The sequence below is a fragment of the Protopterus annectens genome, chromosome 16.part0 (assembly GCF_019279795.1).
Source record: "Protopterus annectens isolate FY-2018-M chromosome 16.part0, PAN1.0, whole genome shotgun sequence".
Taxonomy (NCBI): Eukaryota; Metazoa; Chordata; order Ceratodontiformes; family Protopteridae; genus Protopterus; species Protopterus annectens.
In genome coordinates, this window is record NC_056750.1 from 107,772,950 (window position 1) to 107,794,133 (window position 21,184).

The following is a 21,184-nucleotide window of genomic DNA, read 5'->3' on the forward strand; positions in this document are numbered from 1 at the left end:
CTCCTGCTCCTGTCAAGCCAGACAGATATTATAGGGTCCCTGACACCCACAAACATCTCTTTAAGGCCCATTCTGTGGATCTAGAAACTATTTCACAGGGCCCCAAGGGAGTGGCTACTTCCACAGCCAAGAATCCACTGCCAGCGGATAGGGAAGCTAGATCCCTGGAGAGATGGGGTAAAAAAGTTTATACCTCTACTACCCTGGCCATGAGGTCACTTAACTGCCTTTTTCATATGTTTCAGTACCAGGATTTTTTACTGGATGATTTACAGAAAAAGCTAGCCTCTCCTGAGCCTATTGATAGAAAGGCATTGCAGGATGTAGTACATAACACCCAGCAGGTTAGCAATCATTTTCTTCAGTGTGGTTATGATGCATTGGAGGCTTCATGTAGGGCAGCTATGACTGGGGCTGTTATACGTAGACATGCTTGGTTAAAAGAACAGCCACTGCCAGACCATGTTAAAGTAAAGTTACTTGATGCACCTCTGGAAAAACAGAAGCTTTTTGGTGCTAATGCACAAGATGTGTTGAAGTCCATTGAGGAAAAAGCTAAATCAGTACAGACAGTCAAAGATTTCCTCCAGGTTCAGCCACCCAGATTCAGCAGGAATTGGCCTTCAAAGAATTGGTCCTTTCCAGACTCTGACAAGTTTCAAAGGGGAAAAAACAGGCGTGCCCGAGGTAGAGGGCAATACCGAGGCTCCTACAGGGGCCGCCAATGGCAACCGCCAAATCAAAGAAGTGGCGCAGGCAGCCCAGCTGCACCACAAGGACAACCACAATGACTCGACATTCATACCGCCTACAAAGGCTGAAAGAGAAGCACCTTTGGGCGGAAAATTATCCTTATTCTCAAAAAACTGGCATATCTTAACCAAGGACAACTGGATTCTGGATTTAATAGACAAAGGTTACAGATTCCACTTCCATACTTTACCAATAAGACAAGGCATGCCAAACCTGCCACTCCATCAAAGGGCAGAGGCACTCATTCAAGTTTCAAAGCTGTTAAATATAAAAGCAATAGAAAAGGTCCCTCCACTGGAACAAGGCCAGGGATTTTATTCAAGACTGTTCCTTGTTCCAAGGAAGGAAAACAAATGGAGGCCTATACTGGACTTGTCTACTCTAAATACTTATCTCATTGTGCCAAAGTTCAAAATGCTGACGTTGCAGCAGCTCCTTCCCATGCTGGGCAAGGGGTCTTGGCTGGTCACTCTGGACCTCAAGGAGGCATACCTGCATGTCCCAATCAGACAAAGCTGCAGAAGATACCTCAGATTTCTTGCAGGGACAGAGCATTATCAATTCTCAGCATTGCCGTTTGGCTTATCTACTGCGCCCAGAGTGTTCACGAAATGCCTGGCATCAGTAGTGGCACACTGCAGACTCCAGGGGATTCAAATATACCCTTACCTGGACGACTGCCTCATACAAGCAGACAACAAACAAACCTTGATAGCAAACTTGGACTGTGTCATTCAATTACTACAGGCCTTGGGATACACAGTCAACATTCAGAAATCAAGACTTCTGCCATCCCAACAGATTATTTTCCTAGGAGCCAAGCTGGACACAAAAATACGAATGGCTTATCTCACAGAGGAAAAACAACAGCAGTTACCAGAGTACTTTAAAGGCCTAGCAAAGCTCTCCCAGCTGACTGCAAGGAAAATCCTGCAGGCCCTGGGGTTCATGGCATCTTGCATTCTTCTGATACCTTTGGCAAGACTTCATATGAGAAAGCTGCAATGGTACTTAAAAAGCTTATGGTCCCAACACAGCCAAAGCCTAGAGGACGTAATCCCACTCATTCCATGTCTGCGAAGAGAATTTTTGTGGTGGGCTCAAACAAGTCAGTTAAACAAAGGCATGTCTTTCAACAAACCTCAAGCAGGCCAAATGATTACACCAGACGCCTCAGACCATGGATGGGGGGGCGCACATGGAGGGCAGATGCATTCAAGGTCAATGGACACCAAAGGAAAGGCATCTGCACATAAACCAAAAAGAGATGTTGGCAGTGATACATGCAGTCGAGACTTTCGAAAAATCACTTCAACAAGGACATTTGCTAATAAGGACAGACAACAACTCTGTTATGTGGTATATAAACAAGCAGGGAGGCACTCATTCTTATCCCCTCTGCAGACTAACAATGATTCTCTGGGAAAAATCCCTAAGTCTGAAGATACATTTGCAATCTCAGTTTGTGCCAGGCAAGGACAATGTACTGGCGGACAAGCTGAGCAGAAATTTCTTGGATCCACACGAATGGATGCTGCAACCTCACATTTTCTCACAAATAACAAGGACATGGGAAAGACCGGACATAGATCTCTTTGCTTCTCACATGAATCATCACCTGGAAAAGTTCTGTACAAGGACCCACCATCCTCTAGCCTGGAAGACGGATGCTCTCTCCTTCAGCTGGAATTCCCTAACAATTTATGCATTCCCTCCTCTACCACTGCTGACCAAGGTGATACTGAAGATCAAAGCAGAACAACCAACAGGCTTTTTGATAGCTCCAGACTGGCCAAGGCAGCACTGGTACCCATTGCTGTTGAGCATAACTCGGACCAAACCGTGGCCTCTGCCCCTATGGCCTCTGCTTCCAACACAACGCAATTACAGGACTGTTCATCAAAACCTGAAAACATTACATCTGACAGCCTGGAGGTTACCATAACTCCTTCCGATATTTCTCTTTCCAAAAAAGTTCAAGAGATCTTACTGGAAGCACGCAGACCTTCCACCAGAAAAACCTATTCAGCCAAGTGGAAGAGATTCATCATCTGGAATGCTAACAGGGGTCAGGATGCAACAGTATTGAGTATACCTCAGATATTGGAATACTTGGCAGAAATGTTTCATACTGGTCTCTCATATTCTTCCATAAAGATTCATGCCTCAGCAATCTCAGCAAAATACAATTGTGATCCACCTGTGTTTTCACATTCTTTGCTAAGACAGTTCCTAAGAGGGATAAAGAATATCAAACCTCCCAGGAAACTGCCAGTACCTGCATGGGACCTCAATTTCATCTTGGAAAAATTAACTCTTCCTCCCTTTGAACCAGCAGCAACTTCAGAAATGCAATTTCTCTCATGGAAAACAGTTTTCCTATTGGCAGTCACATCAGCAAGAAGAGTCTCGGAGATACAGGCACTCATGGCAGTGCCTCCTTTTCTCATTTTTCATCAGGACAGAGTCTCTCTAAGAACCAATCCTTCATTCATGCCAAAAGTAATTTCCAGGGTGTCTCTAAATCAAGCCATTCACCTGCCTACTTTCTTCCCCAATCCTCAAAACAGGGGGGAAGCACTGCTACATACTTTTGACATACACAGGCAACTACGCTACTACTTGGACAGAACTAAGGCCACCAGAAAGTCTGACCAACTGCTTGTAGCCTATGCTACGGGAGTACAAGGAAAAGCAATCTCCAAACAAACAATTTCCAAATGGATTGGACACTGCATTAGATTCTGCTATTCTTTTCATGGAAAAGGTGTGCCAGCCAATATTAGGCCACACTCCACCAGAGCTATAGCCACATCCACAGCTTTCCTCAGAGGAGTGGCTACAAAGGACATTCTAGAAGCTGCTACATGGAGCTCCATGCATACATTTACCAAGCACTACAACCTGCCTTTATACTCCAGATCCCGAGCAGGCTTTGCTTCGGCAGTCCTGCAGGGCATTTTAGCTACACCATCACTTCCTTAGTTCCAACCACCCCCAGCTTGGCTATGGTATTCAACCCATATGTTATGACTGCAGTTGCATTCTTGAAGGACATAGTACAGTTTTGTACCTACCATAAATGTAGATGTCCGATAGATATGCAACTGCAGTCGGATTTTCCCACCCTCCTACCCCTCTGCATCCTTCTTTATGGGTCCACTACCCCTATTCCTATTAGCTGGGGGGTATCTCCTATGGTGTATCTGTTTATTACTGTTGTGCATGTCTGGAATTGTTTATCCATTCACCAAATGTAGCCTTCCTAGGAGGGCACCTGGCATCTGGGGCAAGAAACACTGAAGAAGATGGCGTCGGCCGATGCCTTTATACTCCAGCCGTTGTGACGTCAGAGAGGAGGCGACACCAGCCGACGCCGGACCCAGACTTTGGAATCCGGCCGACCGAGGGCTGCCTGAGGCAGGACAACCCATATGTTATGACTGCAGTTGCATATCTATCGGACATCTACATTTATGGTAGGTACAAAACTGTACTTTTCATCTCTCATGGACATGGGGGCTATTCAGCCAGTGCCACAGCAAGAGCAGGGACAAGGATTTTACTCAAGACTTTTCTTAGTACCAAGAATGGACAAAGTTTGGAGACCAATTCTGGACCTGTCTATTCTAAATACTTTTCTGGACGTCCCAACATTCAAAATGTGGACTCTACAGCAGTTTCTGCCCATGCTGGACAAGAAGGCTTGGCTTGTAACTTTGGACCTCAAAGAGGCATACCTGCATGTCCCAATCAGACAATCTTGCAGAAGATACCTCAGATTCATTGCTGGCTCAATGCACTACCAATTCTCTGCACTGCCCTTTGGCTTATCTACTGCACCCAGGGTCTTCACAAAATGCCTGGCACCAGTAATTGCATTTTGCAGACAAAGAGGAATTCAAATATATCCCTACTTGGATGACTGTCTTATTCAAGCAAAGAACAAAGATATTCTACTACAGCATCTGGCGTTTGTAAAAAGATTACTAATTTGCCTAGGGTACACAGTAAACAAAAAGAAATCAAAACTAGTACCCTCTCAAGAGATAATATTCCTGGGTGCAAGCTTAAATACAACTGCCCAGATGGCTTATCTCACGCCAGACAAACAAAGGCATCTGACTTCTTACTTCAATGACATGGCAACAAAGACCCCGTTATCTGCAAGAAAAATTCTGCAGGCTCTGGGCTACATGGCATACTGTAGTCTACTAATTCCATACGCAAGACTGCATATGAGGAAACTACAGTGGTATCTAAAAAGTGTTTGGACTCAACATTGCCACAGCCTGGAAACAGTAATTGCTCTCATTCCCTGCCTGCAACAGGAATTTCAATGGTGGGCAGAAGCCTGTCACCACAACAAGGGACAGCCATTCACCTTAACCACTGCCAGGCAGACACTAACAGCAGATGCATCAGATTATGCCTGGGGGGCGCACATGACAGGAAAATGTATTCAGGGCACATGGCCCACAAACCAAATGCATCTTCATATCAATCAAAAAGAGATGCTAGCTGTACAAAATGCCCTGACAGCCTTCAAGGACCTACTTCATCCAGGACAACTACTGATAAAGACGGACACTACTACAGTCACGTGGTACATAAACAAGCAAGGGGGCACACATTCCTACCCCCTCTGCAGGCAAGCCCTGACTTTGTGGAACACAGCATTGACTTGTCAAGTACATCTACAAGCACAATTCCTGCCAGGAAAGACAAATACTTTGGCAGATGAACTAAGCAGAAACCTCATGGATCCTCACGAGTGGAAACTAGATCCACAAATCTTCAACATGATAACAGGAAATGGGGATGCCCAGACAAATCTATTCGCCTCCCCTCACAACTGCCAGCTACAGAGATTCTGCACTCGGACTTATCACAAGCAAGCATGGAAAGTGGACGCCCTTTCATTCAGCTGGAAAGCCCTTACAGTATATGCCTTCCCTCCTCTGCCTCTCCTCTCCAAGGTACTCCTAAAGGTCAGACAAGAGAAGCCAAAAATGATACTGATTGCCCCAGACTGGCCACGCCAGCACTGGTACCCAATCCTAAAGAGCTTGTCTCAAGGTCCGGACTGGACATTGCGTCTAATACCTCATTTGCTGACCCAACAGAACAATCAGATCCTGCACAGCCAACTCAGAACCCTAAATCTGGCTGCATGCCGGATAATGTAATCATTCAGAACACACCTCTCTTTAAACCAGTTATGGATGTTATTTTGGAGGCCAGGAGGCCCAGCACCAGAAAATCTTACGCAGAAAAATGGAAGAGATTCTGTGCTTGGAACCAAGAGCAGGGAATTGACTCTCTTGTACCAAATATTCCTCAGATTTTGCAATACCTAACTGAGATGCTAGACAAAGGCCTATCCTTCTCATCAATTAAGATCCATGCCTCTGCCATTTCAGCTCATTACAATACGGGCCCACCTATTTTTTTCTCATCCACTGCTAAGACAGTTTCTCAGAGGGGCCAAAAACATAAGACCTCCAAGGAGAGCTCCAATACCTGCATGGGACCTCAATTTTGTCTTGGAAAAACTCACACTGCCTCCTTTTGAGCCAGCCAATACAGCAGAGATAAAATACTTGTCATGGAAAACCGCTCTTCTCCTAGCAATAACTTCAGCAAGAAGAGCCTCAGAGTTACAGGCACTAATGGCTGTGGAACCTTTTATTATTTTCCATCAGGACAGGGTTTCTCTAAGGACAAACCTGACATTTATGCCTAAGGTAGTGTCCAGCGTGGCTCTTAACCTTGCCTACCTTTTATCCAAACCCACAGAATAAGGGGGAGAGACTTCTGCATACTTTGGACATACACAGACAGCTACGCTTTTACTTGGACAAGACTAAAGCCTTCAGAAAGACTGAGCAACTCTTAGTGGTTCGCAAGGAAAAGCCATTTCAAAGCAGACTATTTCAAAATGGATAGGTCACTGCATTCGTTTCTGCTATTCACAACATGGCAAATCAGTGCCCAAGGGCATTAGGCTACATTCTACCAGAGCAGCAGCCACTTCAGCAGCCTTCCTCAGAGGAGTATCAACCAAGGACATTTTGGAGGCTGCACCATGGACTTCAGTGCACACTTTTACAAAGCACTACCATTTACCTCTCTACTCTAAATCCAGAGCAGGCTTTGCCACTGCAGTTCTGCAGGGCCTCATAGCCACTCCAAACTCTATTTAGGCCCAGCCACCCAACCTCAGCTTTGGGATTCAACCCAAGTGTAATGACTGCAACAGTGAAACACGATGAACATAGTACAGTTGTGTACCTACCATAAATGTAGATGTTCGAGTGTATTCACTGTTGCAGTCCAGGTTACCCTCTCACCATCCCCCTTCTTCTTTGCTGGGACTTATCTGTACCTCTCTATTCTATACAACCTATGTGATGTATTTGCTTGTATATGAAGGTCATGTGCATGCTTTTTTATGATCATAATTTTTACAGCCTACCCTTTTGGGGCACCTGACATCTGGGGCAAGAAAAACTGAAGAAAATGGCATCAGCTGCATCTTATATACCCCTGGCGCACTGACGTCGGGGAAGACGTGACAGAAACCGACACTGGACCAGGACTTTGGAATTCAGGCCGACTGCGGGTAGCCTGCCAGCAGGATAACCCTAGTGTAATGATTGCAACAGTGAATACACTTGAACATCTACATTTATGGTAGGTACACAACTGTACTTTTTATATCTTACACCAGGCTAGGCCCATTTAATTTAGTGGACCTAGTCCTCGTGTAATTCTTCTGCAGGGCTAGGCCCGTTTTAGTTAGAGGACCTAGTCCTCAGTGATTCTCTTCTCTTTCCCTCTGGTTGCTTGTGTGTTGCAATGTCTAAGGATAGCTAGGTGCACAAACCGTCTGGGTTTAAAAAGTATATGAAGTGCTCCCAGAAAATGTCTTTTGACCGATGGCCACAGTAGCTGTGTCTACTGTTTGGGAGCCATCCATTTGCAAGAATCATGTTTGTTCTGTCATGCTTTCTCTTCTAGAGTGTTACAGGAGAGAAAGAACAAACTGATACTCAGGGGTCTTTTGAAGCCAACCTTCGAGGAAGCTTTGTCTGGTTCTTCGGCTTCTTCGTCTAAGTCTTCGAATTCGAGATCTGACTCAAAATCTAAAAGTTCAAAAAGGCCTTCTCCGGCACCGGCTAGTGTTTCGGAGCCGCCTGCCAAATTAATAAAACATGCCTCCTTGACTCCTCAGTCTTCGGAGCCGAAGGAGAGCACTGTGGTTTCAGAGTCGGTCACAGATACTTCGGTGCCGACTGCTGAATCCTTGCAAATAGTTGATTCTGCTTCTCGGAGCCGGTCTGTAGAGTCCCTACCGGTCCCTTTGATGGTCAAATCTCCAGTGCCTGCTAGGTCGAGATCCCCAACCTTATCTTCCAGGTCTTCCAGGAGTCTTTCGGAAGAAGATGTGGAGAGGGTAGTACTGAGACTCAAGTCATTTGCCCTGCCTAAATTTTTGTTGACTCTGACCCAATCGGCTCCGGAGCCACTCAAACCAGTCTTGTCTCCATCCATGATTCCTCCTCCGAGCCATGTTGGGTTTTCGGAGCTGGAGTGCTTGTTACCAATGGAGGAACCCTCAGTTCCGGCTCCCCTTGCTGTTGCATTGGAGCCGAGTTCGGCTCCGACACGTTCAACTCCATCCAAAGCTCTTCTATCGGCGCCGAGGGGGAGGGTTTGAATCGATCTTCGTCGGTTCCGAGCCTTCCTCTCGGTGCGTCCACCAGGGTGAGCTCAGACCCTGCATCTATCTCGGAGCCGATGGCTCTGGCTCCAGCACCGTCCTTTGTCTCTTTGGAGCGGGGACAGTCTTCAGAGCCGGAGAGGTCTGCTTTTGAGGTGATGAGGAGTGTGCTGTCAATCTATAGCCCCTGCCAGTGGTACAAGCACTCTTCCCCCCAGGGCTCCCACTTCGGTCTCAGTCCCTACTCTCTCCGGAGACAGCAGAGACCCACAGCCTCAGGAGCCACCAGCTGGTGGCCCCCACTCTTCTGGGGCATCCCCAGAAGGTCCTTTTGAGGAGCCCCTGTGGATGAGAGTATGCAAGAGGAAGCATATTGACTCCCAGGATGAGTCTCTGACATCGGACACTGACCTCGATGAGTCGGAGGGGTCTCCTAAGTTGTCCTCTGATGTCTCCTTTGTGGACATTCTAGAGATCCTTAAACAGAGGTGTGACTGACCCACTGTCAACCCTTCTGATGAGGAGTCAGTGTACTTGAAGGCTTTCGGGTCTCAACCCTTTGCCTCTTGGGTGTCTCCACCTTTCGACGAGCTAATGGATCTAGTTAGTCGGAAGGTGTGGGATACTCCCGATGCCATGGAGCCAGTACTTAGAAGACCAAATAAGTTCCTGTCTGCCCCTCCTGGAAAATAATTCTTGTCTAAGGGCATACCCGTAGATGCCATGGTGGTGGCGGCAGCCACGAAGAAGGAGTTGGCGGAGACTTCTTCCTCTGTTCATCTGCCAAACAAGGAGTCTTGACAGATGGACAGATTTGGGAAACGTGTATTTAGTTCAGCGGCCTTTACACTTCGATCCCTGAACTATCTTACCCATTTCACAAGGTTGCAGAGGGATCTCCTCAAGGAGTTAGGAGATTCCATACAGAGTGTGTCCTGAGGGAGTCCCGGATAGGATCTCTGCTCAGTTGTCCACCCTAAATTCCATAGTTAACTCCTCCATGCGGCTCATTTCTCATGTTGCTGATTGAGCGAGCAGAGCAGCGGGTTCAGGAGTTGCCCTTAGGTGCCACTCCTGGATGCGCTTGTGTAATTTTGCGGAGCTGTTTAAGTCCACCTTCACCAACGCCCCATTTGATGGTTCCTCCTTGTTTGGTTCCAAGGTGAAAGATACACTCACTCGGTGTGAACAGGAAGGAAAGACTCCCTCTGCTGTGGGAGTCCGTTTTACCGTTCCCACTTTAACATACCCCAAAGGTCAAAGGGGAGGTAAGATGTGGTTCAAAAAGTCTCAGAGGGCGTTTCCAGACACACCTCCTTCAGAGGCAGAGGAGGAGGAAATGGTAGACGTCGCCCTAGAGGCAATATCAGCAAAGCCGTGGTTCCTTTCGAGGGCGGCCTTATCAGTGCTCCTGATGTGGGGCCCGACTGCATTTCTCTGGGACCAGTCGGGGGAAGTATCTCTTTGTATCCAGAAGCCTGGCTAAATATAACCCAAGACAAGTGGGTACAAAGAGTTGTTACCAGAGGCTGTATCATACCCTTTTCCCTTCCACTGTTTGTTCCCAAAGAAGATCCCAGATATTCCACCCAATCACAGGGATCAGGCAACTGTGGAGGTCAACAAGTTGCTCTCAAAAAGAGTCATCCAGCCCGTGCCAACAGACCAGATAGGCTCCGGAACTTACTCCAGGTTCTTTTTAGTCCCAAAACGAACCGAAGACTGGAGGCCAATGTTGGACCTCAGCAAATTAAACGAATCCTTGAAAAAGGACAAGTTTTGGATGGTAACACTGCAGTCAATACTCCCATTGTTAGAGAAAGACTATTGGATGTGCTCTCTAGATCTCCAAGACACCTACTGCTATATAAAAATGGACAAGGCGTCAAAGAGGTATCTGCGCTTCTGGCTGGGAGCCAGCCATTATCAGTTTCGTGCTCTGCCCTTTGGTATCACCACAACCCCTAGGGTGTTCACCAAATGCATGGCAGTAGTGACAGCTCACCTGAGATGTCAGGGATTCCAGGTGTTTCTATATTTGGATGACTGGCTCCTGACCGCCCCCACCAGACATCTACTTCTCCAAAACAGGGACACCACCATCCAGCTTTGTGCTCAAATAGGGATTCAATAAATTGGGAAAAATCTGCATTACTGCTCTCGCAATCTGTGATTTTTATAGGTGCAGAGGTAGACACAGTGGATATGACAGTTCGTCTTCCCGCTGAAAGAGCACAAAACCTCATCTCACAAGTTCACTGACTTCTCCCACTTCAGAAGGTCAAGGCAAAGTGGATTCTTCAACTTCTTGGAATGATGGCCTCAACCATTCTGTTAATACCTTTAGCCAGGTTGCATATGACAATCCTTCAATGGCTCCTGTTCTCCCAATGGTCGTTCCAATATCTACCACTGAATCACTCTATTCTGCTGACAGAATCATGCAAAAAGGACCTTCATTGGTAGATAGCCCCCAACAGTTTGTTCACGGGAACTCCCTTTGTGCTTGCCCAACCCGTTGCCACTGTGACCACGGATGCCTCCCAGGTCAGGTAGGGGGGGCATTATCTGGGCAGGACTTTCCACGGCACATGGCAAGAACATGCAGCTCATCTGCATATCAACGTTCTGGAGATGAGAGCGGTGCTTCTGGAGTTGCAAGCACTTCAGGACCTTCTTCCTCCAGGGACGATTGCAATACAATCGGACAACATGTCAGTTGTGTGGTATATCAACAAACAGGGTGGTACCAGATCTTACCCACTCTGTCGAGAGGCCATGCGAGTTTGGGAATGGGCGATTTCTTCCCAGCGCTTTCTGGTGGCAACGCACATCCCAGGGACAAACAAGGTGTGTTTAATGACTTTAAAATTGTTAATTTGTCTGACTTCATTTTGAATGCTGATATGGAAGCAGTATTAGAGAAAGGAATGAAATTTGTACCTACGAAACTCCCCAGTTTAGCAGATTTGTTTTTTGAGGTCAGTAGATTTTGCAGAAAATTGCATCTTAAAGTATTTTTTCAAAATAAAAATGTGAATGCACCGACTAATGATTTAAATTTAACAATGCAAGAAGATGAAGTTAATATAGATGATTTATTGTTAAATTTATCCATTTATGAAAATGAATTGTTTGATTTGGGAGAAGAAAGTGATGGTTTGGATATAAGGTGTGATTCAGTGGATGCAAGTTTTTGTACAGATTATGGTAAATTTCAACTGCCTATGTTATCAACTGTTAGTACTTTTATACCCCCAAGAATGTCTGTAGTTATTTGTACTTTTGAAAGCACATTGTTTAAACAGCTACTTTTAGAATATGATAGTATTAGAAAGAATTTTAAGAATTACAATTTGAATATAAGTGAATGTAAAGCTTTACAGAGTATGAGGGATAGTAATGACAAATATATTTTTACACAGTCAGACAAAGGAGGCAATTGGGTGATTTTTTTCAAAATTTCAGTATGCAACTATAGCTGAGAATTTGCTCTCGGATGCTACGGTATATGAGAAATTGAGGGGCACTCCAGTTTTAGAATATAACAGGTTGTTGCTCGAGCTTTTAGAGAGGGGCGAGAGATTGGGTTTCTTTTCAGCAGCTGACATTAAAAAAATGTTTGTAAAATCTAAGGGATGCAACATTTTTTATTATTCCAAAATTACACAAGTCTGTGGTAAACCCTCCGGGTAGACCTATAGTCTCGGGGAAAGGATCATGCCTACAAACCTTGGGCATTTTTTTTTTGGATTACCAACTAAAGGGGCACAAATCTAAGGTAATTTCTCATGTTAAAAATACCAAAGAATTATGTGACTTAGTTGGTTGAAAATGTTGGGGTACAATTTTCTGTTGGGCTTGTGTGGATGTAAGAGCATTATACACAAGCACTGGGAACATCTGGGGTTTGGAGGCAGTAACATCTATGCTAGGTGAAGGCCCACGGACAAGTTATTTGGTGCAACTTTTGGAATTCTCCCTCACACATAATTGTTTTAGTTTTGGTGGACAATATTTCTTGCAAAAGGAAGGAACAGCGATGGGGGCATCATATGCCTCAGCATACGCTATATTGTTCATGAATTTTTTTGAAAATAGGCATATGTGTATAGCATTAGTTTCTTTATCCACCATGTCATCACATATAAAAGATTTATTGATGACTTGTTTTTTATTTGTGAAGGAGATCCAATGGAGTTCAGAATGTTCATGGAACAGATGAACAAAAATCCATGGGGCCTTGAATTCACTTTTGAAACCAGCGATGTTAGTATCCATTTCTTGGATGCTGAATTTTTTTTGTGTCAGATGAAAGGATTCATTATAGGCCTTTTACTAAAAAAACAGCTGCAAATAATTTCTTGTTGGCTGAAAGCAAGCATCCACCACACCTTTTAACATCATTTCCATATGGGGAATATAAGCATATTTTCAACAATACTTATAACAAATCATCAGTTCCAGGGGAATTTCTGAAAGTCAGACAAAAACTATTTAATAGGGGGTACACAATGGCATGTTTGGATAAAGCGGAGGACAGGATTTTGGGCACAAGTTGTGTGAGGGATACAGGTAGTAGAAGAACATTTGCAGGAAAACCCAAAAAGGATGAGGAGGAGGGCAGGTTATTTTTTGTTTCCAAATTTTCCCTCCTAACAAAGATGCTTAAAAAACTAGTGGATAAGTTTTGGCTTATTGTTTGTGAGGATGACAGTATTGGGTACTTGTTCCCAGACAGTGATTTTCTTCCACATTAGATTCCTTAATTTAAAAGAGTTGTTGAATTTAAGGAGACCCTTGGTGAGAGATGGCTGGAGGGGAAGCTCTGCATGTGGTAGATGTAAGGTGTGTAGTGGGCTAAAGAACCTTAACGGAAATATGATAAATAATGTCAAATATACAGTGACAGATCATTTTTCTTGTAGGTCATGTGGGATGGTATACATCCTTGGTTGTGGGTGTACGCCAACCAGATGGTATGTGGGACAGACTAGGGGAATGGTTAAAAATAGAATATTAGAACATCTAGGGGACATCAGAAATCGTATAGTAGAGAGTCCCATAGTTTACCACTTCCACATGGCCCGTGGGGGTTCAGGAGCCAGTTTATTCTGTTGTGTCCTGGCAAAACATTTTTACACACAAGGGGAGGATTTTTTGAACAAACTTAATAAATTGGAAGCTAAATTTATTATCAATTTTAATACACTTCATCCTAGGGGCTTGAATCAGAAACTTAATATTAGTGTGTATTAAATGTATTTAATATATATTTATGGTTTTGTACAAGCAGTTTGTTGGACTTTATCATTATAATTTTGTTCTTTTTATGCTTGGATCATTAAATGTATTTATCACATATGTATATATAGTTGTTAGGATCCTGTTATTGTACTTGTGTTCTTATTTAAATTTTGCATGTATCCTAGATTAAGTTGGTGCATTGTCACTTTTAATTGTTCTAATAGAACAAGTGGAATTGCTTAATTAGGCTAATAGTACACAATTAAGTAATCATGTAGCTTTATTTAAAGTGGTTACATTGGTGTTGAATTTCATTCCCGTTGAAGGCATATTGGCCGTGGTACTAGGAAGCACCAATCAATTTTCCACTTTGGCTTAACAGGAGTTCGTGTGGAGTGTGTCCTGGCTTTACTTCTTCATCCAGTTTTGTATATTTTATTGTTTTTGGTGTGCTACTTGTTTTTCAAGAAATGGCAATTTTGGACTTTGTATATGCAAATCCAGATTTTCAGTTATTCAGTTTCCACTTTACAGGACTTGCTCATGATACTGGACTCCTAACTATTCAAACAGTTACAGAAATGTGACAGGCTGAGTGAAGCTTGCAGTTGTGTTTCAGTGAAAGATAAAGTTGTATTAAGGTAACTTAAATGTTATTATATGTTTTCATAAAAACTGTGATAGCTGTGTAGAACGTGAAAAAAATGTAAACTGTACTGAGCATGTGACTGCTTTCAGTGAAAATACAGAAGAACTCTTAGAAACTAAAGCTGGCTTCTCAAATACGCACACATCTACAGTGCCCATAGCTCAAAAATGGTTTACTTTACTTGGACATTACCTTGTGGGACCTCCTACTCCCCAAAGAGATGAGTCTGTGGAAACATGAAAAGCATCATCCAGATTGAAGCAGAACAGGAATTACAAAACCTGGAATTCATAGCAGAGAAAACAGCAGTAGTTTGTCTTGCTTCAGAAAGGGTATACAGTGGATTATGGTAAAATAATTAATTTGCCTGGGAAATTGCACGACTACTGTTTGGACTTAAATAAGAGGAAAATAGAGAATCAGCGATACCTTTACTTTACTGAGGACCAGAAAAAAGAGGTAATCCAGTAAGCTTGAATCAGGTCTGGAATCCCACCTGTGACCCAGAAGGTGACAGGAGTAACAAGAAACAGAGTACGAAGGATTAGTCCTTCTAAAATCACTTAAGCCAACAGATCTAGGCGATTCTCTCTCTCTCTCTCTCTCTCTCTCTCTCTCTCTCTCTGATGCCCTCCCTGTGAAAAAGATGCCTTGTTGAAGTTACAGGTAATGTATTCACTTACGTAGGTAGAAGGACAGGTGTTCTTGTTCTGATTCATTACATTTAACAGGCCAGCTATTTAAAGCCAGTTACAGACAATAGTGGGGAGACTCCAGGGAGCTGATTGGAGGAAAATATTGGAGATGGAAAAACAAAGAGCCAGTCCTAAAGCTTAGGCGTTAGTCCCTTACTTGAATATTCCTGAAAGACCCATAAGGGTTTACTAGCTCAGCAGACTGTGGAACCTCATTCTTACTTAAAAAATTATTTTTAATTTAAAAAAATAAAAAAATGACAGTACAGAGTGAGCTACCACTACAGAACTATATTTAGGAAAACACTTTTGCCCGAGCTTCATCAGGTCCAGCTAATAGAGTGGTTTGTAGAGTAGTTTATAGTTTGATCATTGAAAATGCCTGCCTACTTTTAAGAGGCTATCACCAGTAGGGTTACCACCTGTCCCACTTTGCAAGGGACAGTCCCTCTTTGGGAAGTTGTGTCCTGCAAAAAAAAAAAATCGAAAAATAGCAAATGTCCTGAGATTTCAGAACAAAAATATTTCCTATGTTTTTCTTTAATAGTTGCATAAAACACTTATTTTATATATGAAACTCCTATATGTTATGTGAAGTAGCATAAGCAACTCAAATGTTACTAGAATAAGCTTTAATTTGTGCAAGAAAGTAAAGTTCTTTACTTTGTACTGGCTGTGGGTAGGTTTTGTCATGGAAAATCTGACATTTCTACAGAAAATGTCCCACATTGGGCATTTGAAAAGGTGACAAACCTAATTCACCAGACTTTATTAACCTGTTTTATATGACATGTAATATGAGAAGTTATGTCTGCCTTTGTCAGGCTCTTTCCTGAATGGGTGGGTAGAGGAGGCACAGTAGTAAAAGAGGCAATTTAGGTACCTCAAGAGAATCAGCAGAGCTCAGCGAAATGCTGTCTTTAAGGTGAAACGAGATGTGTAAGAACAAGGGGATGCAGTTTATAAATGCACTGGCCAGAGAAGTCATTAAAATGTTTTACAGAAAAGCCATTGGATAATCAGAGCAGGCTCCCTATTCCTGTAGAGGTTGTAGGCTCAAAAAACAGTGAGAAAATTAGAAGGTACATGGGTCACCCATACAGCAGTTCTTCTGAGGTGCAGAGTTCTGTTGCAGTGATGTATGAACTGGGGCTTATACAGCAGCTAGGGAAATTTGCAAAACTGGATGGACCAGATGACCCTTATCTGCATTCAGTGTTTGTGTGTTTTTACTAACACTTAAACAGTGCAAATTGGGAAGACTTGCAAAACAAAAACAGCAAACTGAATGCAGCTTCATGGCTCTGTAAACTGTTATGTTTTATGGGGTATAGTACTGAAAATATCTAGTTTTGTGAGTGAGACAGGGATATGTAAACACAGTTTGTTTTACTTGCAGTGGCAGCAAACTTTAGAAACTGATATCTGTACCAAAGTCAAGTCAAAGTAAACTTTATTGTTATTCAGAAATCACACAAGTGCAAAAACTAAACAGAATTCTGTGTCTCCAGACTCAATGTGCAGACAACATAGACTATTCTCACAGACATTTACACATATAACACTTAGCTATTACATCATGGACATGCAGGTAGGCAGGTTAATACTGCACATAGTAATATACCAGTCTAGCTACTTAACTGCTCTGTGACTGTACGTTTATAGAATTAATCGCATCCCCAACATGTATTCCAAATGTCATTGCTTTTATAACTCAGAAGTATCCTTGGATCTGTTTGAAATTTTATTATAGTAATTCAGTACAAATAATTTGAACAGCATCATTTTAACTAGTTTTGTCATATCTGTGTAAAACTGTCTGTGCTGCAGTGGGGAAAATGTCATTTTTTTCCAGTATAACTTCAAAAATTGAAACAAAACAAACAAACTGCTGAATACAATAAGGCAATCCCAATGATGAAAAAAGCATGAAACAGCAATTCACTCTGTCGATTTAATATAGACTAAAGACGCAGTATACATGAAGCGCTTTTCATCTCGTGGATACAAAGACATCTGAAGAAGTGACCTCAGAATATATTATATTGAGTAGAGATGCAGCATAAGAGGTCTGGCTGCAGCAAGGCAAGTCTCCGCCCCAACATAAAATGCGTGCATTTTTAATAATGCTGTTTTAGTAATTTCTTTTCAATGAAATAACATATACTAGGATTTGCTTCATTCTACAGTACCCCTTCCATTGTCATCTTTAAAAAATTATCACTTTTGCTTGTTTTTTTATATGACCTTTTTTTTTGTTTTGTTTCACTGTGTTCACATTCCTAAGAGTTTCTTAGAAATGTACCTCAGAATTTCAAGGTCAAGCAAGTTGCTGTGAAGGCATGACCCTAATGATGGGGAATAAGATAGTCTCCGTTTTAGAAGGGAAGAAGCTCTGCCATGTTTAAAGCCAGGCTGAATTTATATGATGAAAATCTGTCTTAACTATAAAATTCCAGGCTCAGATAGCCAATGCATGCTTTCAGAAAGAGCTGCTACCCAAATGGGGTATAATCCAATACCATCAGCACACTGTTAAACCTTCTACCATTAAGAGAAGATGCTCCAGCATGTCGTAAAGTAGGTCTTATTGCTACTCAGTGAACAGGAAGATTGCATGGTGTAAAGACCATCCAAGAAAAAGACAACTACATTTTTTTTTGTTGCTTAAATGACGTATTAAAATTATTTTAAAAACGTTCTTGAGCTGTTTTTCCCCTTTAATGTTTTGTTCACTAGCTAACCCACTAGATTCTACAGAGATTTCTTTTCAACACTTGGCAACATTTGTTTCCTGGCATGTTAGTCAGCCTTGAGTTGTGTATATTGTTAAATGTTTGTAGCAAGCAATCCTGTTCCATGAATATGCAAATTTTGTTATAATTATTTAAACTGTAGTTGTTTTTGTATTATTCTGTATTATTTTTATTGCTTATTGTTTTTATTTTTAAGGACTGTAACATTATTGTTCTTAAAATGTTTTGCAGTCATACCTCTCAACCACTTATTGTAAGAAGTCTGGACAAACCCTAAAATAATGGGGGACCAAAGGCCTGAAAATAAGGACAGATTTTAAGTATTGTTCTTAGAAACTCAGAAAGATGTTAGAATAACAAGATTTGTGTTAGCATGTATTTTCTGAATGACATGAAGCATATGAAGTCTGAAACTCGTGTGTGTCATTAGTTAGCAACTTCAGTCTTTCAGTGATTTACCAGAAAAAACAAAAACTCTACTTAAAAGTTAGAAAACAAAACCAGAACGGATGCCAGCCACAGTAACCACACTTTATTTCAGTTTAGCGCTTTCATCCCAAATTACTGGAGAAGTCTCTAGTAATTTGGGATGAAACTGCTAAACTGAAATAAAGTGTGGTTACTGTGACTGGCATCTCTTCTGGTTTTATTTACTAGAAAAATACAAAGTTTATGAGGAACAGACCAAAAATATAAAGCACAAATCTGGACATTCTGTGAAAATCAGTTGAGAGGCATGTTTGTAATATTTTGGAGCTTTTCTCCCCTGGCCTCTGCCAGAAATTAGTTACTACCGAGTCGGACTTTCCTGGTAATCAAATATCAATAAATAAATAAATAAATATGACAATTGCTTAGTTGTAAATGGTATCAATTTCAGCATGACATTTGGCCTCTGACCTTTATCTCCACTTTGCGGGTCATAATCTATGACTGTGAACTGTACAGTCACACTAAACGATTTACAGACCCTGCCCCTGTGAATGTCAGTATTGTTTTGTGGAGATCAAAAGATAACTGGACTCGGAAGAATATTAAACCAACATTAGGATATTTCACAAGCTGAGAAATGAAGGGAGACACTAGAGATCAGGCCAGGCCAGTAGTTCTATATTGGGCAAGTAGGGACATTTGCGGAACTGGCAACCCAGCTGTCTTAATAGCCATAACCTGTATTCATTGTCTGTGTTTCTGGACTTAGCAGTGGTTAACAGCTTTCTTGAACTGAATTATTTAAGCAAATAAATCATAGTGCCTCTTCACTTCCCAGGGGACTGAGAGTAATATGGGCCTACACATCACTGATACACTGTATCATATAAACACATCACTGATACATTGTATCATACAAAAGCGGGACTGAGATTGCATGGTGCCCTGACCCACCTTGCCTGCCCAGTGCTGTGTAAGTAATTTTTTTTTTGGTATCTGGATAAGAGCAATGATTTAGAAAGCTCTCTTCAGTCAAGGAGACCCAAAGAGGACTTTACATTGAATTTGGGAAATCTAGGCAAGATGGAGGTGGCACTGTGACTGTGCAGTGAGTCATCCTGAGACCATGCTATGCGCTAAACTCAGTTTGGTACCAGACACAAAGGAGGGTTGTTTGAGTATTTGAATTAAGAAATGGTAATTGTTCAAGTTACTCTTGCCAATTGTGTAATTTTAATAGCCAGAATGACAGATAATAAGGAGAGCTGTACGTTACTGAATCAGCAGATAATGTTCATAGTACCCAGGGAAATGGCATGGAGTTAAGTGCATTGGACGAACCCCTTTTATTTTACTCTTGAAACAGGTAATCTGGTTATGCACATATGCTGACTGTGTAGTTGAAAAATTCATAATTTAGCAATGGTTAACATGAAGGGAACTTCAATCTAAACAGTTTCACTTTGCAGCATATTGTTTTATTAGACAATATTGTTATATGGTAACTATTTAAAACTTCAGGGCCCGCTAGAACGAGTCATGAAATGTGGTGACTGAATGGCCGAAAGAATGGACTTACATATACTAAGTCCGAGATGCCATTTCTCTGAATATTCCTTTTCTCCAAGGTGTGGCAGTCTCAGAGTGGATATAAATAAATTCGGGGGTGAGGCTGCAGGCCCCCCCCCCCAAACAAAAGAAGTTAAAGAAGAAGAACAATTTTCGAGATTTACTCTTCAGGTTTTCTGTGTTTTTTTGTTTTGTTTCGTTTCGTTTTTATTTTTTGCTTGTCACCACTCGGCATTTAGAATGCCAGCATTTAAATAGGGAGGCTTATTACACTGCAGTTTTATTTGTGGAATCTGCAGTTTGATGTTTAAATTGTTACAGCAGTACCCCAATCATGACAAAGTGAAATGTCTGTATTGATAAATTGCAAGTTAGCGATAGAAATCAGTGTGGTGCAGCTTTGTGTCAGCATTTTCACTGCTATGGTTAAATGTGTGCCTCATGAGTATTTAAATGCCATTGCCACATGTAAGAACGTTGTTAATTACTGGCTGATGGTGTAGCTGCCATCATATCCTTTTCACTCCAGGGCTGTACTGGTATTGCATTCACTTGCTAAGGTGACATTAGTAAATCTGATTTGTGTGTGCATACAGTCTGTGACTAAACTTCTTACAGATTATGTAGAAATACTGGCACCAGAACTGACTTTTGCTCCATTTATTACATACATGCAGAAACATGATGTACAACAATTGGTCATAGAGATTACAGCACTATGTTTTATAAAATTAGGAGAAGATTTTCCAAGGAACTGGACTGAAATGAGCAACGATTTTATTCAAATACCACTAGATCCTATATCACCTGAATACCAAGATGTGGTAAAAAATTTTCAAAAAACAGCTGCTGGATATGAGGTAGTCAAGGTAATCACATATCAAATATTTAAGATTAAAATGTGCATGCCGTAGTATGCAAGATTTTAGATTTTATTTTCTCTGTGTTTCATTTTTAATAGTATTTTACTTCTTTATTGCTGGCCATAAAGCATTGAGACACCTTGCTTGTTGCCATTTTATACCCCTTATTTCCAGCATGTAAGCATTTTAAAATGTGGAGAAGATGAGTGGTGTGGGACTGGACCCGATACATATATGGCGGCCAGGAACATTTTTCTATGTACAGCCCTAACATTTCCTGGTACATGACATAGATTGTGTTTTGTGGGGAAAGTGTGCATATGCTTCTACTTGTTTGACTGTTACCTCCATTGTCAAAAAAAATATTATCGCTTGTGTTTCTCAGTCTCCACTACTTGACAGTGTAGCAGTAACGGATGCCCACACTGATGGCTGCCAGATCCTCCCCCAACTTGCTATCTGTGTGTTACTGGGGCCCTCTTCCAACCTAGTTC

General features: G+C 42.1%; 1 protein-coding gene across 2 annotated transcripts in view; it reads left to right on the forward strand.

Moving 5' to 3' along the window:
• LOC122790862 (protein mono-ADP-ribosyltransferase PARP14-like) overlaps positions 1 to 21,184 on the forward strand; it is a 1,931,416-nt gene that overhangs the window by 1,750,672 nt on the left and 159,560 nt on the right. For both annotated transcript variants that reach the window (XM_044058520.1, XM_044058521.1), the window contains exon 13: positions 20,563 to 20,696. In XM_044058520.1, the coding sequence (XP_043914455.1) occupies positions 20,563 to 20,696 (134 nt within the window). The remainder of the gene's footprint in view (positions 1 to 20,562; positions 20,697 to 21,184) is intronic.